The sequence below is a fragment of the Chenopodium album genome, chromosome 9, assembly GCF_948465745.1.
Source record: "Chenopodium album chromosome 9, dcCheAlbu1.1, whole genome shotgun sequence".
NCBI classification, from domain to species: domain Eukaryota; kingdom Viridiplantae; phylum Streptophyta; class Magnoliopsida; order Caryophyllales; family Amaranthaceae; genus Chenopodium; species Chenopodium album.
In genome coordinates this window covers 60,191,031-60,216,548 of record NC_137842.1, presented here as the reverse complement: position 1 = coordinate 60,216,548, position 25,518 = coordinate 60,191,031, and the positions used below count along the sequence as shown (strand labels likewise).

General features: G+C 34.6%; 3 protein-coding genes and 1 non-coding gene across 7 annotated transcripts; 2 read left to right on the top strand and 2 right to left on the bottom strand.

Moving 5' to 3' along the window:
* Positions 1–12,579: 12,579 nt before the first annotated feature.
* Positions 12,580–15,812, bottom strand: LOC145557843 (protein FAR1-RELATED SEQUENCE 6-like). The gene is made up of 4 exons (XM_081619026.1): positions 14,449–15,812; positions 12,986–14,225; positions 12,778–12,849; positions 12,580–12,684 (listed from the first exon to the last, which is right to left on the bottom strand). Exons 1-4 carry the CDS (start codon positions 15,810–15,812, stop codon positions 12,580–12,582), a joined length of 2,781 nt encoding a protein of 926 aa, XP_081475152.1.
* A 1,084-nt stretch (positions 15,813–16,896) lies between these two features.
* On the top strand, positions 16,897–21,117 carry LOC145557842 (uncharacterized). The gene is made up of 6 exons (XM_081619025.1): positions 16,897–17,013; positions 17,383–17,520; positions 18,957–19,936; positions 20,120–20,484; positions 20,578–20,932; positions 20,994–21,117. The coding sequence occupies exons 1-6, from the start codon at positions 16,897–16,899 to the stop codon at positions 21,115–21,117; spliced, it is 2,079 nt and encodes a 692-aa protein (XP_081475151.1).
* On the bottom strand, positions 19,221–19,327 carry LOC145560904 (small nucleolar RNA R71). Its single transcript, XR_014093498.1, has one exon. It is a non-coding gene; the product is annotated as a small nucleolar RNA R71 (small nucleolar RNA).
* Positions 21,118–22,097: 980 nt separating the features above from the next.
* On the top strand, positions 22,098–25,102 carry LOC145558639 (translationally-controlled tumor protein homolog). Of its 4 annotated transcripts, none has more exons than XR_014092577.1 (6): positions 22,098–22,333; positions 22,606–22,689; positions 23,068–23,106; positions 23,210–23,269; positions 24,594–24,662; positions 24,870–25,102. XR_014092577.1 is itself a non-coding variant. In XM_081619948.1 (6 exons), exons 1-5 carry the CDS (start codon positions 22,318–22,320, stop codon positions 24,630–24,632), a joined length of 240 nt encoding a protein of 79 aa, XP_081476074.1. In that variant the 5' UTR covers positions 22,098–22,317; the 3' UTR covers positions 24,633–24,662; positions 24,870–25,102. The 4 variants fall into 4 exon arrangements, 1 of the variants encoding a protein (XP_081476074.1); XR_014092575.1 differs by having other exon boundaries at positions 23,033–23,106; XM_081619948.1 differs by having other exon boundaries at positions 22,606–22,656; positions 23,033–23,106.
* The last annotated feature ends 416 nt before the right edge of the window (positions 25,103–25,518 follow it).

Below are 25,518 nucleotides of genomic sequence, written 5' to 3'. Positions count from 1 at the left end.
TAAAATACTTGACTAGACAGCAGAAACAGATCTCATATCCTGCGGACTTTGAACACCGGGGGAGTTTTGCACAGCATATTCACCTCCACTTGTTGCCCTTTGCTGATTTTTTGTTCTTTAATCATCTTTTTATTTCCTTCCCCCTTCATGTTGCAAAGCGCAATCCGGTTACCCTCCCTCTTAACAAAAAGTTTTACCTCATATTCTTTATAGTTCATAAACACATCAGCATCATTCTCAGGTCCCAGGGAAGCCAGGTGAGTTTTAGCAAAGCCCAAAGGCACATTCTACAAAATTTAGTATCAACAAATGAATGGAATCATCTAAACAGATACAATATCTTGTACTCAAATTAATGTATTATAAAATCAATACGAGTGAGGCCATTACATTACTATCACACACCCAATATAATTATTGTATTTTTATATTTCAATTAGGTGATTGGTTGACATTAATCAAGGCTAAAAATTTACACAGCACAGCAGCCTAACTTAGTTGTATGCATTAACATGGTAAAAGACAAGACAAACACCACAATCCTTACAGAACTAATTAAGCCACGCATTCATATTCTTTGATTTTGATTTGTGGGGGGGGGGGGGGGGGGTGGGTACTGGGGTACTGGAGTTGGATAATTAGCCTCTTGTCACTCATAAGGTTGTAGACCAAATTATATAACTGACGAGCAGATTCAAAACATACTCACTCTATCAGTGGGTCTCCAAAAAAAACGCAGAAGTTCATATATAAAATAAAAAAATCCCTTACCAGTCTATTCACTTTCAGGTAGGGCTGCGTGAAAGTTGCCCTGAAAGCCGGCTGCTCCTCCCTAATCCCATCAGACTGGGTGCCAGCAAAATCACTGGACCTCCCACTGGACTCACTTTTACTCCAAACAGATTCGCTTGAACTCCCATCTGATTGGGAACCAGTATCAGTACAGTAAAAATCACTTAAACTCCCTGAAGACAGCAGAATGACATCGGATTTAGAAGCTTTGGGGACCACTCTACCCCCTCTAAAAACCTTGACACAAAAGCACTTACATCCCTCATACGTTATCTCTAGCTTGTCATGAAGCTGGATATTCTGCTCCTCCATGAATTTATCCCACCCATGTCCCCAATGTATTTCCTCCTTATCTCCAAACATTATATAAACGCGCGATAGGTTGTACCACTGGCTATCGTCTGCTCGGCGAGCTTTGATGTTAGGAGTATTAACCAGCTGATTGATTCTTTTTGGAATTGGCTGCAAAGATTCATCTTGGTTAGCTTAATACCATGAACTAGGACATCAATGCAGTCAAATATAAGGAAGACTCTCACCAAGGTAATAAACATGGACCTCTTTACCATGACTTCAAAAGTTAGCTTCTTGTTGGGTGCCATCTTTACCTAATACGTAAAATAATAGACATCATTATGCATAGAATATTTAGTGTCAACTACAACACATGAGTTCTATATAGACAACTTGGATGGCAAACCAGTAACATCATTGTTTTTCCACCACCTACTCAATTAGTTACAGCTACAACCACATATGAGTACAACCATTGTCATAAGACTGTAAATCTGTAATGTTGTTACGCTGTACATGACATCTACCTTGGTGACTTGGATTGAGTAAACCAAATCACCTTCTGTCTCAACTGGGGTGGTGCACAACTCTACTGCAAAAGCATTGATAATGTTCCATTCACATAATGTGCAAACATTATCCTCATCAAATGTAGAGACTGCTAATATTGTGTCTAAAAGTCTAGCAACTATACCTTTTGCAGTGTATAACATTCAATCATTAATACTTTAATAATGATATAAACAACTAATTTAAAATAACAAATAAACAATCCAATTAACAGTAAAAATAACAATTTAAATTAGAATTTTGTTTTATATGATATTTATTTATCAATTTTCAGTCTATTGAACCTTCATCAACACCCCAAAAGCGGACTCAAGTTATACCATATAATAAACAACCACCACTTTATACAATATTATCTTCCATTATAAAGTTATTAGTGAAATATCAAACATTGATACTCATAGATCTTATAGATTGTATTTTATAATATACCATACTTATGTGTCTTACATTAGCTGCCTAATAGGTAATCTCATAAAAAGTTACAAGGAACATACTTAATTAAACCCTAAAATCAAACTTAATTATTATAATGAATTAAACCGCATCCCAAAATAAGGAATATTAACAACTAAAAGTACTGTGTACACATGAATTTTTAAGGGAAATCTCAGTAATTCAGAACAATAGATCAAGTGATTGACTTAATCATTTAATTTACGTGTCATATGTTATTGGCTTGTAGTTGGCGTTTCGAATTATAAGTCCATAAATATATTTAAAAAGGGGAAATTAGAGCAAATCAAAGAATATGTCCAAACAATACTAATATTATGCACATAGAGCAAAATCATGAAATTAAACAAATCATATGACAATTGCATACCGGCATGCTTCAATTGAACTACATAATACACATTAAATTGACCCAAATAAATAATATAATCTAAATAACTAATGTGAATAAACCAAAAGTCACATAAGCCTCCGGTCAACAAGTACAGATTCAAGGTCAAAACCCCCTTATTTACCAATGGTTTTGTTTTGCTTATTATAAATTTTTTATAAAATTACGAAATCATCGATATAATTTTATTCAAACAATTAAGTATTAAGTAAAGTGAGAACGTTTGTTTACAAATGTTAAAATATTTTAAGCAAATGCAACAAGTATTCATACAAATGACTAATCGAATTAATGACAAACAAGTACAAATAAATTGGATCTGGATGTAATTTCGTCCAATTAATGGATTAAATCGTGATTGGTTTGAAATGTATACCTGCAATAGTTCGTGCTCGACAAATTTAGAGGAGTTCTGGTTGCCGGAGTTTGTTGACGGCGATACTTCGAATGAAATTTGGGGAGTGGAGTTTGTAGAGGATTTGGGTCTGAGGAGAGAGAATTTGTAGTTGAAAAGATCGATAGAATATTTGTGAGTTATGGGTTTTTGTAATTAATTTTATTAAATGAATTTTTTTTTAAAATTAATTTTTTTTTTTGGGAATTACAAAATGTTAGGGTTCAGGCGAAGGTGGGACTATGGAATATTCATGTAATTAATTTATTATTTTAAATTTGTCGAAAAATGGGCAGATTATCCTTTTTAGTACAGTATGTTACTCTTTATGTACTCCATACTATTATTGTAAGGCGTTTTGTTTAGTATCTAACTTTAAAAACCTTCTAGATTCGCTCAATCTATCAAATTACAATTGTATGACGGCGACACTTCATCAATTTAATCTGTACTCTAGCAATATACGACATAGTAACATGACGTCATAAAATTCAAAGAGCTTAAAATTGGGCAAATGTTTTTATTAATGTACGATACTACCGACTTAAAAATGTCTTACATAATTGAATAATTATTTCCAATAAAAATAATATTGTCAATTACCATTGAAGAGAATATACATGTGGTCACGTGCTTAATAAGAATAAAAAACTCTTGACTTCAGTCAATTATCATATAAAATCAACAAACGTATGTGTTGTTATTGTAACTTAAGTAGAGTCATAAAAACCGCTAATAAGTACGTTAACTTAAAAAAACAATTATATTTATGTATTCCACGAACCGTTGAATTACAATATATACTACTCCCTCCGTCCCATAAAAAGAACCACTCATTTGGGTTGATTATGCCAGTATAAATGAAGTTATGACGTAAGAAGTACAAGTATATTGGAAAGATAAATTTACATGGGGTTTGTAAATAAATAGTGAGAGAAAGTAATAAATTAACCCGGAAAAATGAATTTTTTATTCGGGGAAGCTATATTTGCACATATATTTGTTGCAAATTTATGGTGTTATAATGCAAATGGGTCATTTTTTAGGTACAAAGTTTTGGCCTTATGGGTCGCTTTTTTGGGGACGGAGGGAGCAGTTACTTAACCGGGCTCTCCCCGTGTTCTAATTAATCTTTTTACTAAAAAATTTATTATAATGTTATGGAAGACTGTGGACTCACCATAATCCTTTTACTCTTTGTACCAATATAATGATACCTTTAGTATCTAACCACATTAATTACATAAATACTAAAAACAAAATGTACATATCAACTTATAAACTCTTGTACTTATGCAATCTAAGTCGGATGTTCTCGTTAGTTTTTATTTCATCATCTTATATGTGGGACATACTATCTCCGGGTAAAATATAATAGTGTCATGATAATTTTTTATTTATTTCGCAATTAAAAAAAGAAGTCCAATTATTTTAGAGCATCTTCAATGGCAAGATACAATGCTTTGTATCTTGCTTTTGTATATTACCTAGCCTTGTGACCCGTTCCATGCACGAGTTATTACATAGAAAATTTTTCCATGTCTTGTGTTGCTTATTTGTGTTGTATGATTGGGCATTGTGTTATTGTAATGTCTAATTTTATATAATGTGGATTAATTAACTCAAATTATTTTATATATATTTTTTTTTTCTATTACTTTATTTTATGTTTAGGATATGAAAAGACTACGAATTTTTTTTGGTGCAGCTGAAATAATTATTTTCCTTACTTATATTTGCAAGTTATGGAATGCATAAAGACAAGATTTTTATTAATATTTTTTGTTTTTTGTGGTGATATGTGGCATACGAGTAATGTGTGATTTGTGTTTATAAATACTACGTATAGATAAATATAGATTTTTAAACTACAACACTTTGTAGCAACAAAGAGTTCTAATTGTAAGGTACAACAATTTTAAGTTTGTATAAAATAAATATTACAAAATAAATAAATAATTATACTCATGTTACCATATAGGTAGAGTGTATTTGTATTATTTCCAATCTACCATGTAGCTTCTATGGTCCTCAATTGATAGCATGGTGCACAATTTTTTCTTCTCCAATTGATAACTTAAAATTTTATTTACATTGCAAGCAATTCCTTACAATTAAAGCATTGGAGATGCTCTAATATTCCAATTACAGATATCCCAAATACAAGTTACTAGGAATTTGTACCACTATAAACTCATCTACTCCAAAAAAATTCCTTACAATTAAACAATTCCCTCCCCCCCCCCCCCCCCCAATTTGTCACCAATTGCATTGTAATTGTTAATGTGTAACTGGTTTTTGTATCTCTTAAGCATTGATGTATTGTTATTGAAGGATTGTTTCAATACATATTTAAGGTTTGAAATTAAATTTGAAGTTACAATAATTTTGTAGAAGTACTAAGGTGTTACTACTTTCAACCCCCAATAAAATTGTTAACATAATGATGATATTAATATTTAAACATTTAGTAGACCGTTATAATTGTGAGGTGTTGATAAACACCCAACTTCATACTATTACAGGAAGCAGATTAAAGGTTTGTTACATTTGTTAAGGCATGTACCTTATTCGTTAGGGTCTATAATTATTTAAAAAATTACATTTGTAATGGTAGTATATTCATTTAATGACAATTACATGAAGTATTGTCTTTGTTTATTTTATCAAAGTCTGGAAATAATGTAGAATTGGAGTAAATATATGGTGTTAAATTGAGTCATGTAAAGGAATCATCTCAAACGAGGCACTAAATAACAATAAGGAATACTTAGTTTGACAGTACAATAAACACAAATTCCTATTACAATTGTTTTGACTTGTGTGGTTATACATTCAATATTTAGAGGGAAAAATCTAGTATTCCCTCAGTTTCAATGTATAGAAGAGTTACTCTAGCCCAAAGCAAATATCCATGAAGATTGTGCTTGCAAGTTGAGTTTTTATTTTATAAAATTGATATATTAATAAACAGTGTATGGCAGGTTGTAACAAAATATGTTAACAAGATTAGACACGGGTTTATCGAAATGCATGTTCAAAAGGTATGTGTAAAAGAAGGATCCCTAGTTTATTTTTGAGTTTAACATTTCATGTTAATCCCCTATGACAATAATATGCATTTGTCATCGTGCCATTCTACTCTTCCACATATATTACATGTAAGAGTGATGTGGGTACAATATAGTGTAAAAGAAGATTGACTTTTCAAGTCAATAGATGATATGAACTTCAATTGTGTTGGGTAAAATTGTTACATGTTGTACTTAAGCGGACAACTTAGGACAAGTGGCCCGTCTAACCAAATGTTACATATGAACATTCTTACTGGATAATATTTGGAACCTAAGCCCAATTGGTCATATGTAGATGGAGATCATCAATCCGGCCCATATGTTGTAGCCTGGAGATCATCAAACCGGCCCATATGTTGTAGCCCTTGATGAAGGGGTATTTTGGACATTCTCTATACAATTTATGAAAAAACATTTTACAAAAATGTAGCAGTGGGTAATCGACCCTTGTGTGATGTGGTTGCAAGTAGGGTCAATATACCAGTTGTACAACTAAGATAATTAATTTTCTTTTCCACATATATTGTATAATATATAACTTAAACAAGTACAATGGTTTACTCATGATTTGTTTTCCGGTTATATTTTAATCTGTTATTTAATTTTAACTAACTATATTCAAGGGTAGTTGTGGCATCCTACGGAATTATTACAATAACGAGATTACATGTAAAACAGTAAGTGAATAACCCCTATAAAACTAATAAAGTATCTGATCTATGTGTGTGTGTATACATAGACATAGAGCTGACAAATGTAAATACCTACATCGCTTATATTAAATAAGTAAATAAAGTAAAATAGTATTTGCATGATTTGTAACTTATTATAGTAATAGTTTTAAATATTTCGTTGTTTTACGATTAAATTGTATAACCGTTTACCAGAATGTTTTAAAACAGTAAGTTAGATATTAAAATTATACAAGTATTGTCTGTATCATTGCATGGTTGTATTTTCACTTATTTCAGGGATTGTATAAATAGGTAATTTGTAAAAACTTAACAATAAAATATTGTATATTGTGGTTTTCAAAAAAAAAAAAAAAATTCCATATTGCCTATTGGTGCACAGTTGCACACATCATGTTTGTGCTATACCATATCTTCGGAATTTCGAGTAAATAACTTAAATGAAAAATAAATAAGGATACCTAAAGAAGAGTATAGCCAACCCTATAATCCCAGAAAAAACCTCGTCCCTTTGTCGAATCCGCCGCCTATTCACATCCATTTAGATCCACCGGACCTGGTTGTCCAATCCCCCTTTTTACACACACGCAACTCATTAATGGTATTAATGGACTATTCAAGTTAAGTGCGGAAACAAGAATTACAAACACACGGATCCAGGGAGTTCTTCTTAGTGGCATGTCGGTGGATCTTGACTGATGTTGGTGTGAAATCGTGTAGTCGCTTCCAAGGTTAAAAGGTTCAATTGGTAACATAAACTCTTAACTTTTTGTTTTTAAACTAATGTTGGTATTGTTTAACGATTAGATAACATTTGAGTAACATGTGATGCTGTGTATTAGAATTTGAATGTTCAGATATTGCCGATACATTGTTGAATTAAATTCGCTGTGTTAATTAAAAATATTAAAATCACGTAAACTCATCTCCAAATCTTCCCAATGTAGTGCCCTCAAGTATGTCCAGGTAATTTAGATATCGGGATTCACAAATTCAATCAAGTGTTTCGAGATTTAGATGATTTGGGTGGAAATGCACAATATATCTAGCACCGTTTTCATGTTTATTTGCGCTTTGAATTTAATGGCTACTAATAGTTGGGTTGTATTATTGTTATTCGAAGTTCTATTCTAATTAACACGAATTTGTTTAACTTTATGCCCTTGTTATTGAATAATAGTGTTTTGGGCTTGCTTTTCAGAAGGGAACACTACTTTAGGTATGCTAATGAGAAGTGATTTAGTTTCTATTGAAGGGAATTACTAGATGTTGTGTTACTTGGTCAATGTGTCCCCAAGTTACCAAGGGATTTATCAATTGGGAACACTGTTTTTTGTATGATAATGAGAAGTGCTCACTTTTGGGAACAATGTGCTTGCTCCATTAATATGTAAATATGAAATAGAAGTTATAATTAGGATATGCAAATGAAATTCGATTGATCTTATTTTTATACAACATAATGACATATAGATTCGTAGATTGATACGTGTTTGACACCTTTGGTGAAGGCGCACAGACACTACAATCCTTATCAACTATCCTTAATAAGCCCAACACTTAATAAGCCCTCTAATGTACCTGGTACCTGAGTAGTATGTTATGACTTAAGAGTGCAGACGCTTAATCCAATTTCAAACACATATACTACAGCATAAAATGTCATCCGACTTTTGGGGTTCGCTTGAACTGAATTTGTTACTTCTGAATACAGATTATACTGTCATAATGTTTATTCTTTATGTGATGTCCAGAAAGAGGGTCAAATGTATCCTATTTGGTTTCAATTCATTGTTGACGAATCTCGACGCCATCGACTGGTGAGTTAGTTCAAAAAACAGTCATTTATTTTCCAGAAATAAACTATTTTCATGTTAAACTAATCTATACAATATGGTCATCAACTAATATTGAACAAATTCTTCCTAAAAGGATCAGTGAGCAAATTCACATGGCATCTGGGAGTTTTTTCATTGCTAAAGGACACCAACGCCACCGTGGTCAAATTTTCCAAATAAGCATAAATTTGGTAAAAATGGGAAAACAAAATAAGCTTGTAATTGAGGATGGATGGAAAGAATTCATACGTCTAAATGATATACAATTACGAGATGTCGTTGAGATGTACTATTTTCGGGATTGTCATTTCAGGGCAAAAGTAATACGAGATGGTTGGGTGGTAGAGGACGGTGATGATTGTGTTGATGATAGCTTTAAAATTCCTGTTGATAATGAATCACGTACGTTCAACACTCGATTCACAGAGGAGTACATAAACAAGGGGATGATGGTAAGAGTATGAAGCCTTCTTTGTGGTATATATATATATATATATATATATATATATATATATATATATATATATATATATATATATATATATATATATATATATATATATATATATATATATATATATAGTTTCATTTCATAATGTATTCTCTCCCAAAACCCTGTTACATACTAATGTCAATTCGTTGACTCTTAATGGCAGTACGTTCCAGTTGCGTTTGCAAGGGAGAACCTGAGCGGCTACTGTAGACACCCATTTGTGTCTCCCCAAAACCAAACCCAGTGATGAGTACCTTTCACGTCGAATCATAATCGAATGAAACGAAAGTGTGGAAAGGTCTAGTGTTGCGGAAGTTTTATTTCCTTTCTCTTCTCTCTGTTTTTGAAAACTTATTTTAAGAAAACAACCAATCCAGTTTGGTTGGTCCATGATATGGGTCCAATAGTAGTGTAGTTGGATGGGGCTTGCAAAGACCTTTCCAACGATATATTATAAGCCCAATTTCGATGAATATTGAGGAAGTTATGGCCAATTTACTAAACTGGGCCCGGTTTGAGCTTTATATACGGCCCAATGATCTTGGAGAGGGCCTAATATGATTTATCATTCCTAATGCAATTAGGAATGGTTTTAGTCTTCTAGAAGGTTCTTTTTATTCCTAATTCAATTAGCATTGATAAGTTGACTTTGTTGACTTTTCAGAGTTTTAATTAAAATCAAATAGCATTTTCGAAGGAATTATATTATTTTATCCTCCAGTACGGTAAACTTATCGAATTTTCGAAAACGCGTTAAAATCAAGCTTGGCGTCCAACCCCAGGCCTTGGCGCCTGGAACCAGGCTTGGTGCCTGGCGCTAGCCATTGGCGCCTGGCGCTAAGGCTGGTGCCTGGCGCCAGCTAGCCAGGGTTGGCGCCAGCTCTGTTTCCTGAGCGTCAGACTCTGTTTTGTTAATTTATCTTTTTTGGCTGATTTTCTCTATAAATATCGTATTAAAAACTCCGTTTTCATCATCAATCATCATCTACATCTATCATTCACCATTCATTCACCAATTCTTCTCATTCACATGTTTTCCTCAACAATTAGTTTTAATTAGCATTCTTTCATTCATCTCCCTCATTCATCTTTCCTCTAAACTTTGTCTTCTTATACAAAATTCCGCATTCACAAGATTTAGAAACACCTAACCATATTCGAAGTTGCCTTCGCCCTAGACGTGAAAGGTTTTAATTTCTGAGGGTTTGGTCCCAAATCTCTATTTCAATTATTTAATTTGATTTGTTTGTTTATTATTTTCCTTAAAGTTACTAACGTGTGTATTTTGTTATTAGAAAGAGGTACGAGGCATCAAAGTAAGTGCTTTAATTGGTTTTAATTGATGTTATGATGTAGAAATCATGTTTACATTGTTATTATGATATTCCTAGTATCATGTCTAGGGTAATTTTAATATTAAATATGATTGTTACGATGCTTCCTATGTTCTTCCTAATATTTATGATTGTTAGTATCATGTTAGGGCTAAAGCCTTGATTTTTATTGCTTAGTGAGATGCTAGGGTTTGTTATTAATCTTGTTAGTATCATGCCTAGGATCTTGCTATTATTATTATGCTTTAATATTAACATGAACATGATTATGATTATAATTGTTATAATTTATGATGATTATGAATATTATTATTATTTTGATGATGATTATTTTATTTATGATTATTATTGTTATGATTATAATTTTATTGTTGTGATGTTGATTATTATTATGTTGCTTGATTATATTTATTTTTATTGCTTGATCACCTTTTATGCATGTTTAAAGGGAATTTGGTACTTGTAATCACGCTTAATAAGATAATTAATAATCTTGTTTAGGGTTAATATGATTATAATTTCAAATGATCACCAATAATAGATTTATATGTGCATTAAATTCAACCAACATAGATAAACAAGTTTAGGGTTAATCCTATTGATTGCATGTTAATTAAAAAGTGCACACGAATACGAGCAGAATAAAGTAGAGGCCTATTATTAGGGCAGGTTCAATCTCTTTTAGATTGGATTTGTACCATCATCCCCGAACCCTTATTTGGTTCATGACCTTATGGAGTTGACGATCTCTTGGATCGTTAAGGTGTGTAACCTTCATCCTGTGAACGGTTTACAAGTTCCTTAAAAACTTGTTGGCGACTCTTTTGCTCTATCTTCTTCCCTTTTGGACGCCACCGTACTTTAGTGTATGATCACAGTGGGGTTCAAGCTAGTGGGATTTAAGGCTTGAAATTATTCCCTACAGCTACCCAAAGTCAGCTGTTGTGGAAATCGTAGTTGCTAAAACAAGCAACTCCTATCGTGCATCGATGCAGATTAAGTATGATGTGTGCAAAAACGTAGTGGAATGTATGATCAATGAAGGTGTTAAGTCCATGATATCAAAAGAAGGATTTGGGGTTGGCCAAGAATTGACAGTGGAGTATTTTGGTGATGTGAAACCTCCAATATTCTACATCCCCGAATGAATTTGATTGATTCCGGTAATCTAATTTCCTTAAATGTAAATAGTACACATTTGACATTGGTACTCATAAGTGAAAACCCCACAGTGTTGGTTTCTGCGTTTACAATACTAGTAAGTAGTGCTGTAGATTACTACATTTGGTTGATAATATGACTTAAAGATTGAAAATCTAACTTAATGATGTTTTTCTTTGGGAAACGTCAAATATATTCCCAATTAATCTTGTGTATGGGCTTCTAATTATAATGGGCTGTAGTTTGTAATGAACCTTGTGCATTTGTAATGGGCTGTAGATTTGCATTGTGCTTATTTTTGTAATGGAGTTATGTTATAGTAATCTGCCATAACGTGAAAACAGTATAGATAAGCAAATGTGGACTGACCTGTAAACATGATAGGCCTGTAAGGATGTCATTGGGCTAAGTACTATATGAACCAAATGGAGTGAAAAGTGTTCGCATTGTATTTGATTCTGGGTTCTCAAATAATGTATCTGGTAAGGGTCGTTTATCGGATTGGGCTGGGAGGCCCAAACTGAAACAGTACTATAATCCATTATAAATTTGGCCGACGGAAAAAACTCCATTAAGAACATATGGCAATAATGAACCCATTCAGTAATACAAAAAATGGTTACAAAACCATTTATTAATACAAATGGTTACAAAACCATTTATTAATACAACTAAGGTTTTAATTTTGAAAAATGTTTGGTAATTATTATGTGTAACAAGTGATCGTATTAAATTTGGCTAAGAAATTAATCCAATTAGAATTTGCGAAAGTTATATAACCATTTATATTGGTTACATTAATATATTTTTTTTTATTGTTTTTTATTTCGGGTTTTTTTTTTCTTTTAATTTTTTAGTTTTTTGGTAATAAAACCATTTTTTGTTTTTGGACAAACCCAATATATAACCTTTTTAAAAATCAAATAAAGAAAAAACCCGAATAATAATCCATATAATTCATACAAAGCAATAAGTCACAATAACAACGCAATCACTTCTTAAAGTTCCTAAAAATTTATGTTTTAGGGAATTAGGCAGATACTAATGTCAAAGGGGCACACAAATAATACAATTGTGTACATGGTCAGCTTTAGAAGGTTGCCGATACGTCGGAAGAATTTTGGGGTTGGCTGTCACCTTCGGGAACATAATCCAAGTGACTAGGCAGAACATTGTCTCGCATCTCTCCACGAACCTATCAACACATGGAAAACCATATTAATAAACAATCTTAGCCTAATGAGAGTAGTAACATAGCCAGCTTTAGTTATAAGAGGAAACGACATACATGAATTTTCCTTACGCAATTCGTTGGCGTATCATGGGCTTGATCAACCATATTAGCTACGACTTTTTTGGGCTGTGATACATATAAACTCCACAATTAATAGTATGTTACAAATCAAGTGACTTATTTTGAACGTATTTCTGCTAAACAAAAAGATTTAACTTCTACCCAAACAAATTTACAAACAACGAAAAAAATAAAGTTTTACCTTCTTTTTGGGAGGTACTTTGTACCCAATTTCAGCAAGGGTTTTGTACCTAACAGCCTTGGGCCTTCCTCGACCTCTCTTATTGGGAATGGGGTCTTTCAGCACTACTCCAATGTCAGGAGGCCCACCGCAGGTTTGCTCACTTGGTGGTTCATAAGGTGCTTCATCATTTGTCGAAGGTTGGGGAGGAGACATCGAAGGTGCTTCATCATTTGGCTTCTGAACTGATGATGATGTTCCCCTTTCATCTGCACTGGGTATAACCGTAGTAGCGCCATCTCCAGGATAACTCATTGCAACTGTTTGTTCTAGCTTCCTGGTCATACACTTAGTCACTTCAGACTTTAATCTACCAAGCGATGCTAACACCATCTCCATAGTCTCATCGTTAACCATGGACGCCTCATCACATATTCCTTCAAACACATTCATAAGCCTATTGTAGCGGATAACTTCAACAGACTTACTTGGATCATGGTAGGAAACCTTCACCCTAGTGTGCTTACGCATTATGTCTTTGCGCCATCTGTTAACAATGTACTTGTTTGGCACCTCCTTCACAAAATTTAAATCAAGGATCCTTATAATGTGCTTACACATGATACCATGTGTTTCAAATTTACGGCAGTCACATAAAATCTCCTTAGTGTCCGTGTTGAAGGTTGCACAATAGAACCGCCGTCGATCTGTTAACACTTCCTCGCTTGACCCTTCAGGGACAATCCACACACGGTCCTCAATTACATATTGAATCTCATTCTCAGACACCCTAATTTCATCACGAGGATAGCAGTACATCATCCTACAACATTCGGTTTGAACCTCTTGAAACTTTGTGTTAGTGTAGAGCTTTTGAAAAACCTTCTCCACGTTGAAACCAGTAACCAGTCTTCGAAGGTACTTAGAGCATTTTGCGTCTGCGTCCGTCTCATCTTTAACCCGCTTTGTCATAGCTCTAGAGTACTTTTGTGGGAATTCGAATAGTTTCGTCCGACGATTAACAAAACCATCAAAAAAGTTGTTGATACTCTCCACTCTTTGTGTTGTCTTCATTCCAGCCCAAAAATATTCCTTCATAAACGCGGGCACCCACATATGGCGTTCCTTAAAAAACACAGTCAGCCAGTCATTATCGTGCAATTCATACTCTTTTACAAATGATAGCCACCTGCTTTCAAACTCTTTCACTGTAAAACTTTCGTACACAGTGGCCTTAAGTACGTTTTTGAACTCCTTATACCTGAAAACAGCAGAGCAATTTTATTAAGTAAAACCAACAATGATGGACTCGTATATCTTTTTTTAATAATAATATTGTTTTACGAACGTAGTGCAACACATATTCAAATCATTTATATATTTTTTTTAACGAGATAAGAATGTTATAATGCACTATGATTATAACTCTATGTAATACTAATCTACTTGTTGCGCATTGAGACGCATACTGTTACACCGTATACCTTTTACATTTACCCAACTTCTCTGGAATTTTTTTCATTATGTGCCAAATGCACCAACGATGCCTTGTTAATGGCATGATTTCCTCTAGTGGCTTCCTCATTGCAGCCGCTTGATCTGTTAGAATTGCTGCCAGTGCACGATTATTCATGCATTCTAACCATTGTTTAAAAATCCAGTGGTGTGTATCGCAATCCTCGCGGGAAACCAACGCACATCCCAACAGAATTGATTGTCCATGATGGTTAACACCTACAAAATTGACAAATGGTAAATCATACTCATTAGTCAAATATGTAGCATCAAAGCACACAACATCTCCAAACTCTTCGTAAGCAACACGACTCCTAGCATCAACCCATAATACATCTTTCAATCGTCCTTCATCATCCAACCTCTGTGAGTGGTAAAAATTTTGACTCCCAACTTGCATTTTGGCAAAATAAGCCATCATCGCCGTTGAGTCACCGCCGACCATTTGTAACCTCCGTTCCTTGTACACCTCGTGTTGAAGGTCTTTTACAGTAAATGCAATGTTCTCGGGTCCACCACTGTCATTAACCATACAACTATGAATTTGGGATACTGGCACACCCTCCTCAAAATAATTCAAAAGCTGCCTCCTAACCCTAGATGTATAATTCTTCATCCGATACTCCTTAACTAGCTTTTCCTTGCCTGGTGAAGTTAAGTGGGTATGTTCCAAATGGACTTTCTTTAAAGTCCACACACCATCCTTATCGAGACTTCCATATATCATTGCTTGGCAACCACATTTCTTAGACCGTCGTTTTTTACGACTAAGTTCATCCTCACAAACTACACCATCAACAACTCCACCAAACCCAGACGGATCCATTGATTTTGCCCTCTTCTTAGCCTCCCTCTGAGCCCTCATGTCTGGTCCCCCCCAACACTCACACCTCCAAGTTGTTGCTGTCCGATCTCTTTTCGGACCCTTAGAATATACCCCTTGCACTCTACAAACCCCAAAACCTTTTTGTTCGGCATATTCTTTGTAATATGCTTCCACATCTTTCCAATTGTTGAACACCATTCCAATTTTAGGAGCCTCGACATATGTGTGTACACTAACATGATTACTAGCCACCGTGGTTTCAACCGTCTCCACTGTTTTGATGGGGGACCTGTGGGTTACATAAGTTGGACTAGGTGATCCAGGACATCTAGGTGGACTGAGTTCCCTATCCACATAAGGTACAATTTCATCTCCGACTTCACAACATTGGTGTCCATCATCTTCCATACACGAATCCCCTATGCATCTGCACCTAACCCCACTCCCCTTATCTTGCAAACCATCCACAAGTCCAACAACAGCAGGCGACACAGTACAGTTCTCCATGTCTAGTTTAGACGTCTTCCAATTTCTAAAACAAGCAAACACATTCTAGTTAGAGTGTCAATAAACATTAATTTCAAATGGCCAGTTAATCTAAATAGTTTAATCTTAAAAACTTTCATATTGTATCAAATATCTCTAACCTAAATCAAGATCATTAATCCACTCTTTCAACGACTACTTTAATCTACACTAAAACATATAAGAATATAATACTCAATCATCTATACTTAGACAAATAACAATAATCCTACTATGTGATTTGAAGATATCAATACTCCCACTTAGTAACACTTCACACAAACCCATACGTACGAAACAATTATAAAATTATTAAACCATTTATATTAACCTTGCGACATCCTTAATACCACGCGATCAAATCTAAAATCAGTTCCCTATTAAGCTCTATATACACGCCATACTTACGATTATCCACCAAATAACCAATGCTCCAAATTACTAAATAATTGCATTACATTAACAATTTTATTACAATACTAATCATACATGCTTTAAATTACATAGTCCTTATTATAACTTGCAAATAAGTACACAACTATTATATATCAATGCAAATTCGTTAAAAATCACTAACACACACCAATTTTAATACAATTTCAATTACTTTTAACACATGGAACATAATATTGTCCAGCACAGAGTTTAAAATAATTTATACATAAATATTCATTAATATATACAAAATTCGATTACATTAATTACATATGAACAAGAAAATTTACATTAATCCAATTACAATCAATAGTTTGAACTTACTCTAGTATTCGAATTAGCAACAAATTGGCAGCAAATTCGATACCAAAATCACTCGCATCAACCTCCTGATTCCGAACTCACTTGCTATAACAATGGATATAATGGTAGGTGGTGTTTTTGAATCAAGCACATCAAAACAATAGCAAGCACCATTAGTGGATATATACAAGACAAATCCTTTCGAATTCAAAAAAGGGCCATTTTCATCATAAGTGGATATAAATAGGACAAATCATTCACAAAGTAGCATATATTATTTGTGGTGAGGATGCCTATACATTTTGCACAATGACGTTGCTCTAAATAGATGACGGCTGAAGATAGACGGCAGCATCAACCGTTAACATTTTTTGTCTACGAGGCATCCTACTCAGCAGCTGACTACTTGCCAACTTTACAAGCCCTCCTTAAGTGGCAGTTTGCTGTTCACTTTAATTACAAAAGGGCCATTTTGATTCGAAAGTTATATTGATCAACAAGATCAATGGGGGCGCGCTCCGATTTCTTCAATCTGGGGCCACGATTTCTAAAATCAAATTGATTTGAGTCCCCAAATTCAACTTGATTTGATTTCTTAAATTGGCCACGATTTTTTAAATTAACCCCAAATCGTTTGAAAAAAGCGTGGCGTCAAATTCAATCAATTAAATTGATAACACGATATTATACACTATTTATATGTGATATTTGGTCATGTTTTATTGTGTTTTCTTCATTCTCCTAATCTTTTTGAGCTATTATTCTTTCTATTTTGATACTACTCTTCTCGGTTTGTTTGTTTTTGTTTTTATAGGAATATGGCTCGATTTGCATGGAATTCATTTTGATCGCGAGATATTTCTTTATATGGAGCGTTTCTAGCACCAATGGAGCATTTTGGCAGCCTACTCCACAGCTTGGTTGTGGCGTGCAACCTTATGGACACAACCTGGTTGTGGGCGTCCATTATTAGAGCAAAGGAGAGGCGAAGACAGCCCGCTCCACAGCCTTGTTGTGGCGGTTTTCTTCGTGCCACAACCTACCTGTGGCAGCTCGTTTCGATGGCGTTTGAGAGTCCTATTTAGATAAAAATATCTACTTTTATGCTAGGATATAAATAGGTTTTAGATAATCTTTTATTTATCACTTTATCACTTTTTCAGATATTATTTTTAGACTTCTTTTTGGGGTATTACGTTCTTCCATATTATTTTCTAGGGTTTTGCTTTCAAGATTCAAGATTTCATAATTAATTCCAAGTATTGATTTCTTCTCTCAATTCTCTTATTTTATTATTGTTAATTATGTTTTCTTTATTGATTATAGTTCTTGATTTCATTAATATGTGTGAGTAGTTTCCCTATTCCAAGATCTAGCGGAACCCGAATATGATTAATGCTTGATTTAATTCTTTAAATTCTCTAATGATAATTGCAATTGATATGCTTAATTGATTGTGCTCATGCCAATACTATATTAGGGATAATTGGTATTGTTATTAATCCATTGTTTTAATCGCAATGGGAGTTGGGTTTTGACGGGTTTGAATAAATCAATTAAGGGTTTGAAGTTCATCACGAGAGTAGTTGAATGGATGATTAGGAAGTTAGAGTAATGTGCTCAAAGTCTTTAATTTACATGATTTCACGGAAGTAGGCTTGATTGTGATTAGGGAAGCCATTGATAACTCGGGAGAGACCATTGGTAATATTCAGGGATTACTTTTCCTCTTTAATCAATTGAATTATATGTTAGGGGTAGAACTATTATTGCATTAATTGTATTCGTGGTAATGCTTGATCTTGGATGTTTTTATTATTTGATTATCATTTTTTTAGTTTAATCGTCGCTCTTGATATTTAGTTATTAATTCTCAATTATTTGATTTGGTTACTTGCTTAGTATTTACTTGAGTCTATTTAATTAGTTGAACCATAGTCTCTTGGGATCCGACCCTTGCTTGCCCGTCTACATAGTAGTGGTCTAGTTAGGTTTATTTTTGTTAGGTACGCGACACGCCTATCAAATTTTGGCGCCGTTGCCGAGGACTAACGGTTTCATTCTAGTTATTTGTGATTCGTTTTACTGAGCATATATTTTGTTGCTTCGGCTATTGTTCCTTGTGTCTTTGATCTCCCGTTTTAGTTTCTTTGTTGCATGCAAACTCGAAGTTCAGGTTCAGATGATTTAACACCTTTTGATTCTGAGATCGAAGCTACTGCAAGAAGACGAAGAGGTAGAAGAAGGAGAAATCGAAATATAAGAAACATGGTCGACCCAGGAACAAAATCTCTTTTGGAGTATGGTATTCCGGATACAACAACCGGATTCCTCTCTAATATTGTTAGTCCACCTGTCACCGCTCAGAGCTTTAAATTGAAGCCCTAGTTCATACAATTCATCTCTAGTGATTCTTTTGCGGGCTCACCGAATGATTGCCCTGTGACTCACATAGACAGTTTCTTGGAGAAATGTGACACTATGAAGCTAAATGGTGTCACTGATGATGCTATTAGACTACGCCTTTTCCCTTTTTCACTACGGAATAGAGCAAGGGAGTGGTTACGAGATGAAGGTATTGGTTCTTTTGATACGTGGGATAAGCTTGTCAAGACCTTCTTAGTGAAATTTTTGGGGCAAGAGAAAACTGCAAAATTAAGAAACGAGCTATCTACCTTCCATCAATCTAATGATGAATCCTTATATGAGGCATGGAGAAGGTTTAAGCGATTGCAGAGACAATGCCCTCCCCATGGTATTCCAGAATGGATGTTGATCCAAACATTCTACAATGGTTTAACCCATGAGTTTCGCATATACATTGATGCTGCGTCTGGAGGTTCTATCATGACGAAGAATCCAACCGATGCGAAGGATTCGATTGAGAAGATGGCGGCTAATGATAATTACCATCCAAGGGGACGAAATGCTATCAACACAGGTAATAAACATGATGTTGATGCTCTAACCATGTTGAGTAGATATGTGCAGGCGCTACCTCATAAAGTCAATCAACTCCAAGCTGAGTCCCCTCAACCCTCGATGGAAACTTGTCAGATGTGTGGATTGCAAGTCCATACTGCGCGGGAGTGTCAGCCCAATTATGATGGAATGACGATTGATCAAGCTAATGCTTTCTATACCACGACCTCCACAAGGCCAGTTGATGAAGGGTGGAGAAATCATCAAGGGTTCTCATACAAGAACACTCAAGCTATAGCAAATCCTCCACCACCACCAGCTTTTCAAGCAAGGGAACCTTTCAATCGACATCCCATGCACCAACCACCACCTCAATCTTCAAATCTTGAATCCATTATGGAGACTTTTGCTACCTCCCAACGTCAACAACAAGAGCTTATATCAAAGCAATTTGATTTACAAGCAAAGCAAAATGAATATTTTGAAAACTCGATTCAATTGCTTGTTGCTCAAAATAAGAGGATAGAAACTCATCTTTCTCAACTATCACAACAAGTGAGTCATCTATAAACTCTTCAAGATCAAGCAAAAGTCCAAACGAAACAATGCAATGCAATTTTCGTGAAAAGAGATGGATTGACTACGGGGGGATTAGAGGAGAAAGTGTGCAATCTGGAGTCAAAAACTGAAATGAGCGAGAATGAAGGTCCCAAATATGTCGCTACACAAGCCTATGAGGAACCGATGTCTTTCCCGCAAAGGTTATCAAAAGCCGTGCTCGATAAGCATTTTGGGAAGTATTATGAGACTCTTAAGAAGGTATATGCTACCATTCCTTTTTCCGATCTTGTAATTCAAATGCCTCAATTTGCAAATTTTGTGAAAGGAATTCTAGATCATGATCATAATGATAAGAAATTAGAATGTTTGGTAGTAAAGGAGAAATGTCGTGATCTTTTACATGATAGCTTACCACCTAAATTGCATGATCTTGGTAGTTTTACTATCCCTTGTATGATAAACGAAACATATTTTGATAGGGTCTTGTGTGATCTGGGTGCTAGTGTTAACTTAATGCCTTCTTCAGTATATGACAAATTAGGTTTGAAAAACCTTAAACCCTCTCCTATATCTCTTCATATGGCTGATAGAATTGTTAGACTCCCTAAGGGTGTAGTTGAAGATGTATTAGTTGGGATTGATGAACTTGTTTTTCTTGTTGACTTTGTTGTAGTGGATATGAAAGAAGACCATAAGATCCCGCTTATCTTTGGTCGCCCTTTTCTTGCTACAAGTCAAGCTTTAATAGATGTTCCTCAAGGACAATTGACCATTAGAGCTCAGGATAAGCAAGTTGTGTTTAAGCTTTTCAATGACCATAATTTCACTTTTGATGGTGGTACTTGTTTGAGAATTGATGCTACTAACCCTTTGGTTGATAAGTGTGTTTTTAATAGATATCTTGTGAGCGAAAATGACTATATCAACTTTTGATGGGTTTAGCTACATCAAAATGAGTTCGGATACAAATTATATCAACTCTAGTTTGAAGGAGTCATATACATGTGAACACAATTACAGACAAGACCGTAGAGAATCCTCTCTGCGTGGTGGTGATCCAGGTTGAGCTATAAAAGGAGGTCGAGCTTATGACCTTAAAAACAAGCGCTTTTTGGGAGGCAACCCAACTTTCTAACTCTTAATTTAGCTTTTTTTTAGTTAGTTTTTTTAATTCTTCTCTCAAAAAAAAAAAAAAATAATAATAATAATTCGTGCCGCTACTATTCCATTGCTTCTTGTAGGAGACTCGTTGGAATAACTAAGGCGGTTTGTTTTGAGGAATTGTTACACTTTGGAACTTCATGGATAAAAATTTTAAATTGAGGATTTGGCGCGAATGAATTCGTTTCGATGCATTATATTAATTACTCGAGCCCTCCTCGTCTACCTCCGCCATAATGCTTTGTGAGTACTTTTCCCCTATTTTATTTATTCATGACATATTGTTGCACTGTGGACATTGCAAATTTTAAGTGTGGGGGAGGGTTTTATTATCCCAATGAATGATAAATCATGCTTCTCTGTGCCCCATACTAAAAAAAATTATTTTGATCATTGGTATATGATGATGAGTATTGTGGATAAGTTGCCATGATTTGATATTTGATTGCTTTGATGCTTTAACATGCGTCAATTTTGTCCAACTGCTTGTGAATATAGTGCTTGACTAGTTGATTTGGTGAGGAATGTGTGTTAGTTCCTGGTATGTCAATGAATTTGAGTATTGGTTTGCAACTACGAGTAGTGTTTCATGACTCACTATTATGCACATTGAGGAGGACGAAGGCGTTGTTCTCTTAGGTAGCCTTCAGATGAATTTAGATACAGTTTTTCCCTTCTTGCTACCCATCACTAGTAGAAAAATACAAAAAGGCACCGAGGCATGGCCACCGGTTTTTAAAAACCGGTAGGAAAAAAATGGGCGGGACTAGGCTTTTTATAATTGCCACCGGTTCAAACCGAACCGGTGGCATATGTTTTTAAGGCCACCGGTTCAAAACCCGTGGCAATAATAAAAAACAAATTCGCCCCTCTATTTTCTTTCTCTTTCCGCGTTCTCAGCTCTTTCTCTTTCCTCTGTCTCGCGTTCTCTCTCTCTCTTCTTCCTCCTCTCTCCTCAACTAGATCTCCCTATTCTCTCTCTCTTACCTCTCTCCACTGTGCCGTCGTCCATTCCTCCCGCTTCCCTCTATTCATGTCCTAGCAACGGCGGCAGTGGCGCTAGGAGCTGATACAAACCCACCTCTCGTCGTTTCCCCCTCGCGAAATGATTTTCCCTGAAGGTTCGTGCGTTTTTCTTCTTTTCTCTGTAAATAATTTCATTATTTCGTGTTTTTTGAGTTTTCATTTTTGTCAAATTTACAATTTCATGTTTTCGGAAACCAAGGGTTTTATGGATTTCGATTTAATTCAATATTACTCCATAGAAATTGTTCAATTCCTTTCTCAATTACATGCAGCTTCGCAATTACTGAATTTTGACAACATTTCATTGTCAGATTTGTTAACACCATATAGATCTGTGTTTTTGTGCTTTCAAATTACTGATGTGCAGTGGAGCGAACCTGGGTACGGGATTTAACTCGGGTATTGAGGCCATGTGAAGGTTGGGTATGGTAATGAGTTTGATGACGATGAGGTAAAGGATGTTTCTTAATAATTTTTCTGCATTTTCGTGATAATCTGACCCTAATTACAGAAAAAATTGAACTTGATATGGGGCTTATCGATTTTGTCTTTGATCATGTATATTTATATAGGTTTTATCGTGAGATTTGATTTATATTTGTGATCAATGTTGAATTTTGGTTTGTCTATAAATCACTGAATTCTTAAGAAATAGATATGTAGGAACTCAATTTTGGTCGAACAATTTAATTTTGAAGTACTGTTTTTTGCTCGTGAGATCTGTCAATATTTTGTGTGTATAGTATTCATTTGATTGTTATCTAATGGATTCATCCGAAACTCGAAATTATTAGGTGTTGAGCTTTTGTCTGACTCATACCCCTACAAGGAACTCTTCAATGGATGCCTTTGGGACGTAGATGGAAAGGTATGAATCTGTACAAATCTTTTCATTTCTTGGAAGTTTGTGAATTATGGTTTTCTGGGCTTGCAACTAATTGATGTGGTATTATGTGATTATCTACTTGCAGTGGACTGTTAAAGGTGGTGTTGATGTCAACATTAGTGTCAACCCTTATGCTGAAAAATGGGTAAACGTCTCAAGGAATAAATAGTAATGTCTAAGGGGGTTGTATGAAGATATGTTGAATTCACTCAGATGTTACCAAGCTAAGGATTATGTTCTGAATTTTAAATCTGCTGTTAATGTTCCTCTGTTGTCTCTGAATGAGGCTTTGTTTTGTTTGAAATCCTAAATCTGATGCAAGGTCTAAGGGGGTTGTTTTGCTTGAAATAATGATGATGATTTTGCTACTTGGATTTGAAAAAGATCTTGAAAAGATGCAATGTTTTATTGTTTTGGTTGTAATGATGATTTTGCAGCTCGAATTAGATAATATATTAATAGTTGTTGTCGTTAGCTACTTTTTTTCGGGAGCTATATATAGAGTGAGAGGGTGGGAGGTGGAGGTTTGGCTTCTACTTAATTTTTTTTCAAACTGATGAATATTGCACTTGTACATTAGCAGTATATGGAATGAAGTGCTCAAATGTGTTATGAGTCTCTTTCAACGTTCTGTCAATTTGGGCCTTGTGATGTCTCTTGAATCTTTATTGCTCATAATGTGCAGTGGACATGTTTAGTTCTGCTTTGAAAAATTGAGTCTGCATGTCTAGCACCAGGTCTCCTTGTTTATTGGCTATTTAAAGATGTGTAGTGGCTGTCCCTTCCAGCCTTCCTGCTTTTTACATAAGAAATCATGAAATTTCTTTTGCCTTTTGCTTAGTTGTTTGTGCATGGATGGAGTTGCTAGTTAATTTCAATATCTAATCTCTTTGAAAGTGCACACCTGTCTACTGCCCTTTTAATGCATAAATCCTAATGATCTGATATACAGAATTTATCTTATGCATTATGCATATTTTATTTTTAATTATTTTACCCTCAGCTTGTAGATCCTGATGTTTTTAATTACTTTTACAAAATGCATATCCTTGACCTCTTTGAATTTTGATTAATAATTTACTTATCTTATGTTGAAGTTCATGAGATTTGGTCACATTTCCTTTTCTTTGTATATATCTTAGACATGGCTAAATTAGACCTTTCTTGACTACCTTTGAGATGATTTCAATCATATTTTAGAACAAAGTTAATGATAGGTAAATTTAGAGAAGTTAAGTCCATTGAAATAGATTTTTAAAATCAAAAGTTAACATATATGCCTAGATGTATGCTTAGAGTATACAAATAGATCTTCCAGTTTCTTTTTTTTTTTTTTTTTGATGAATAATGATTTTCCAGTTTCTAATTTCATGTTTTTGATAATTTCTTAGGCTTTTTGTTTGTTGCTCTGATACTCCGTATCTTTCTTAGGGAAGTATCAATTATTGACAAGTATACTTTTCACACAGGTCAGAAAAAGACTTGGATTTTATGCTTGCTCCATTTAGCGATCACCAGATTTAATATCACTTCTGAAGGTACCTTAGTGGCTGTATATGTGTCATATTAGTGGTTTTGTATGGATTTATTTCGTGAAATTAATCAGTTTGAACCTTTATAATTATTGATTGTTGCCTCTTTGATTGTTTAAGTTGTTATTATTATGATATTTGGATGAAAAATCTCGATATTTGATGTTGTTTTGTCAATTTGTTGATATAATTTATGTGGGAAAATTTGTCCAGAGCTTATTGTTTTGTCAGAGGAGGTGACAAAAGAGAAAATATACGAAGACTATTGGAAGATTTTATCTATACGCAAGGTTGCTGCTGCCTCGCCAAGGCTGTTTCATTGGTGTGACTGTGCTTGTATTTAACAGTGACTAGTATTTTTTTTAAGTTTTTTGGACCAAAATTGTAATATTATAGCCTTTTTTAATGAAAATATGTAAGTATATATATATGTTAGTGTTTATATATCATTTTATGTGAAAAAAAGCAAAAAAAAAAAAAAAAAAAAAAAAAAAAAAATTTATTTTTTTGGGCCATTTTTGCCACCGGTTTTGAACAGAACCGGTGCCAAAAACCCCTTTAAAAAAAGCGGGAATGGGTTTTTGCCACCGGTTAACCGGTGGCCATAATAAATATTACCACCGGTTAACCGGTGGCAATAATCATTTTTGCCACCGGTTTTGAACCGGTGGCCTTTCTTGGGGTTATTGCCACCCCCCAAATGACCACCGGTTCAAAACCGGTGGCTTAGGGGGGTTTTGAACCGGTGGCCAAATGCTATTTTCGCCTAGTGCATGTTGTTGCCTTGACTTTTTATTGTTTATTTAGCCACATTACAAGCCTATTTTAGCCCCATTGGTTACTAGTCCCAAGCTTGGCTTGG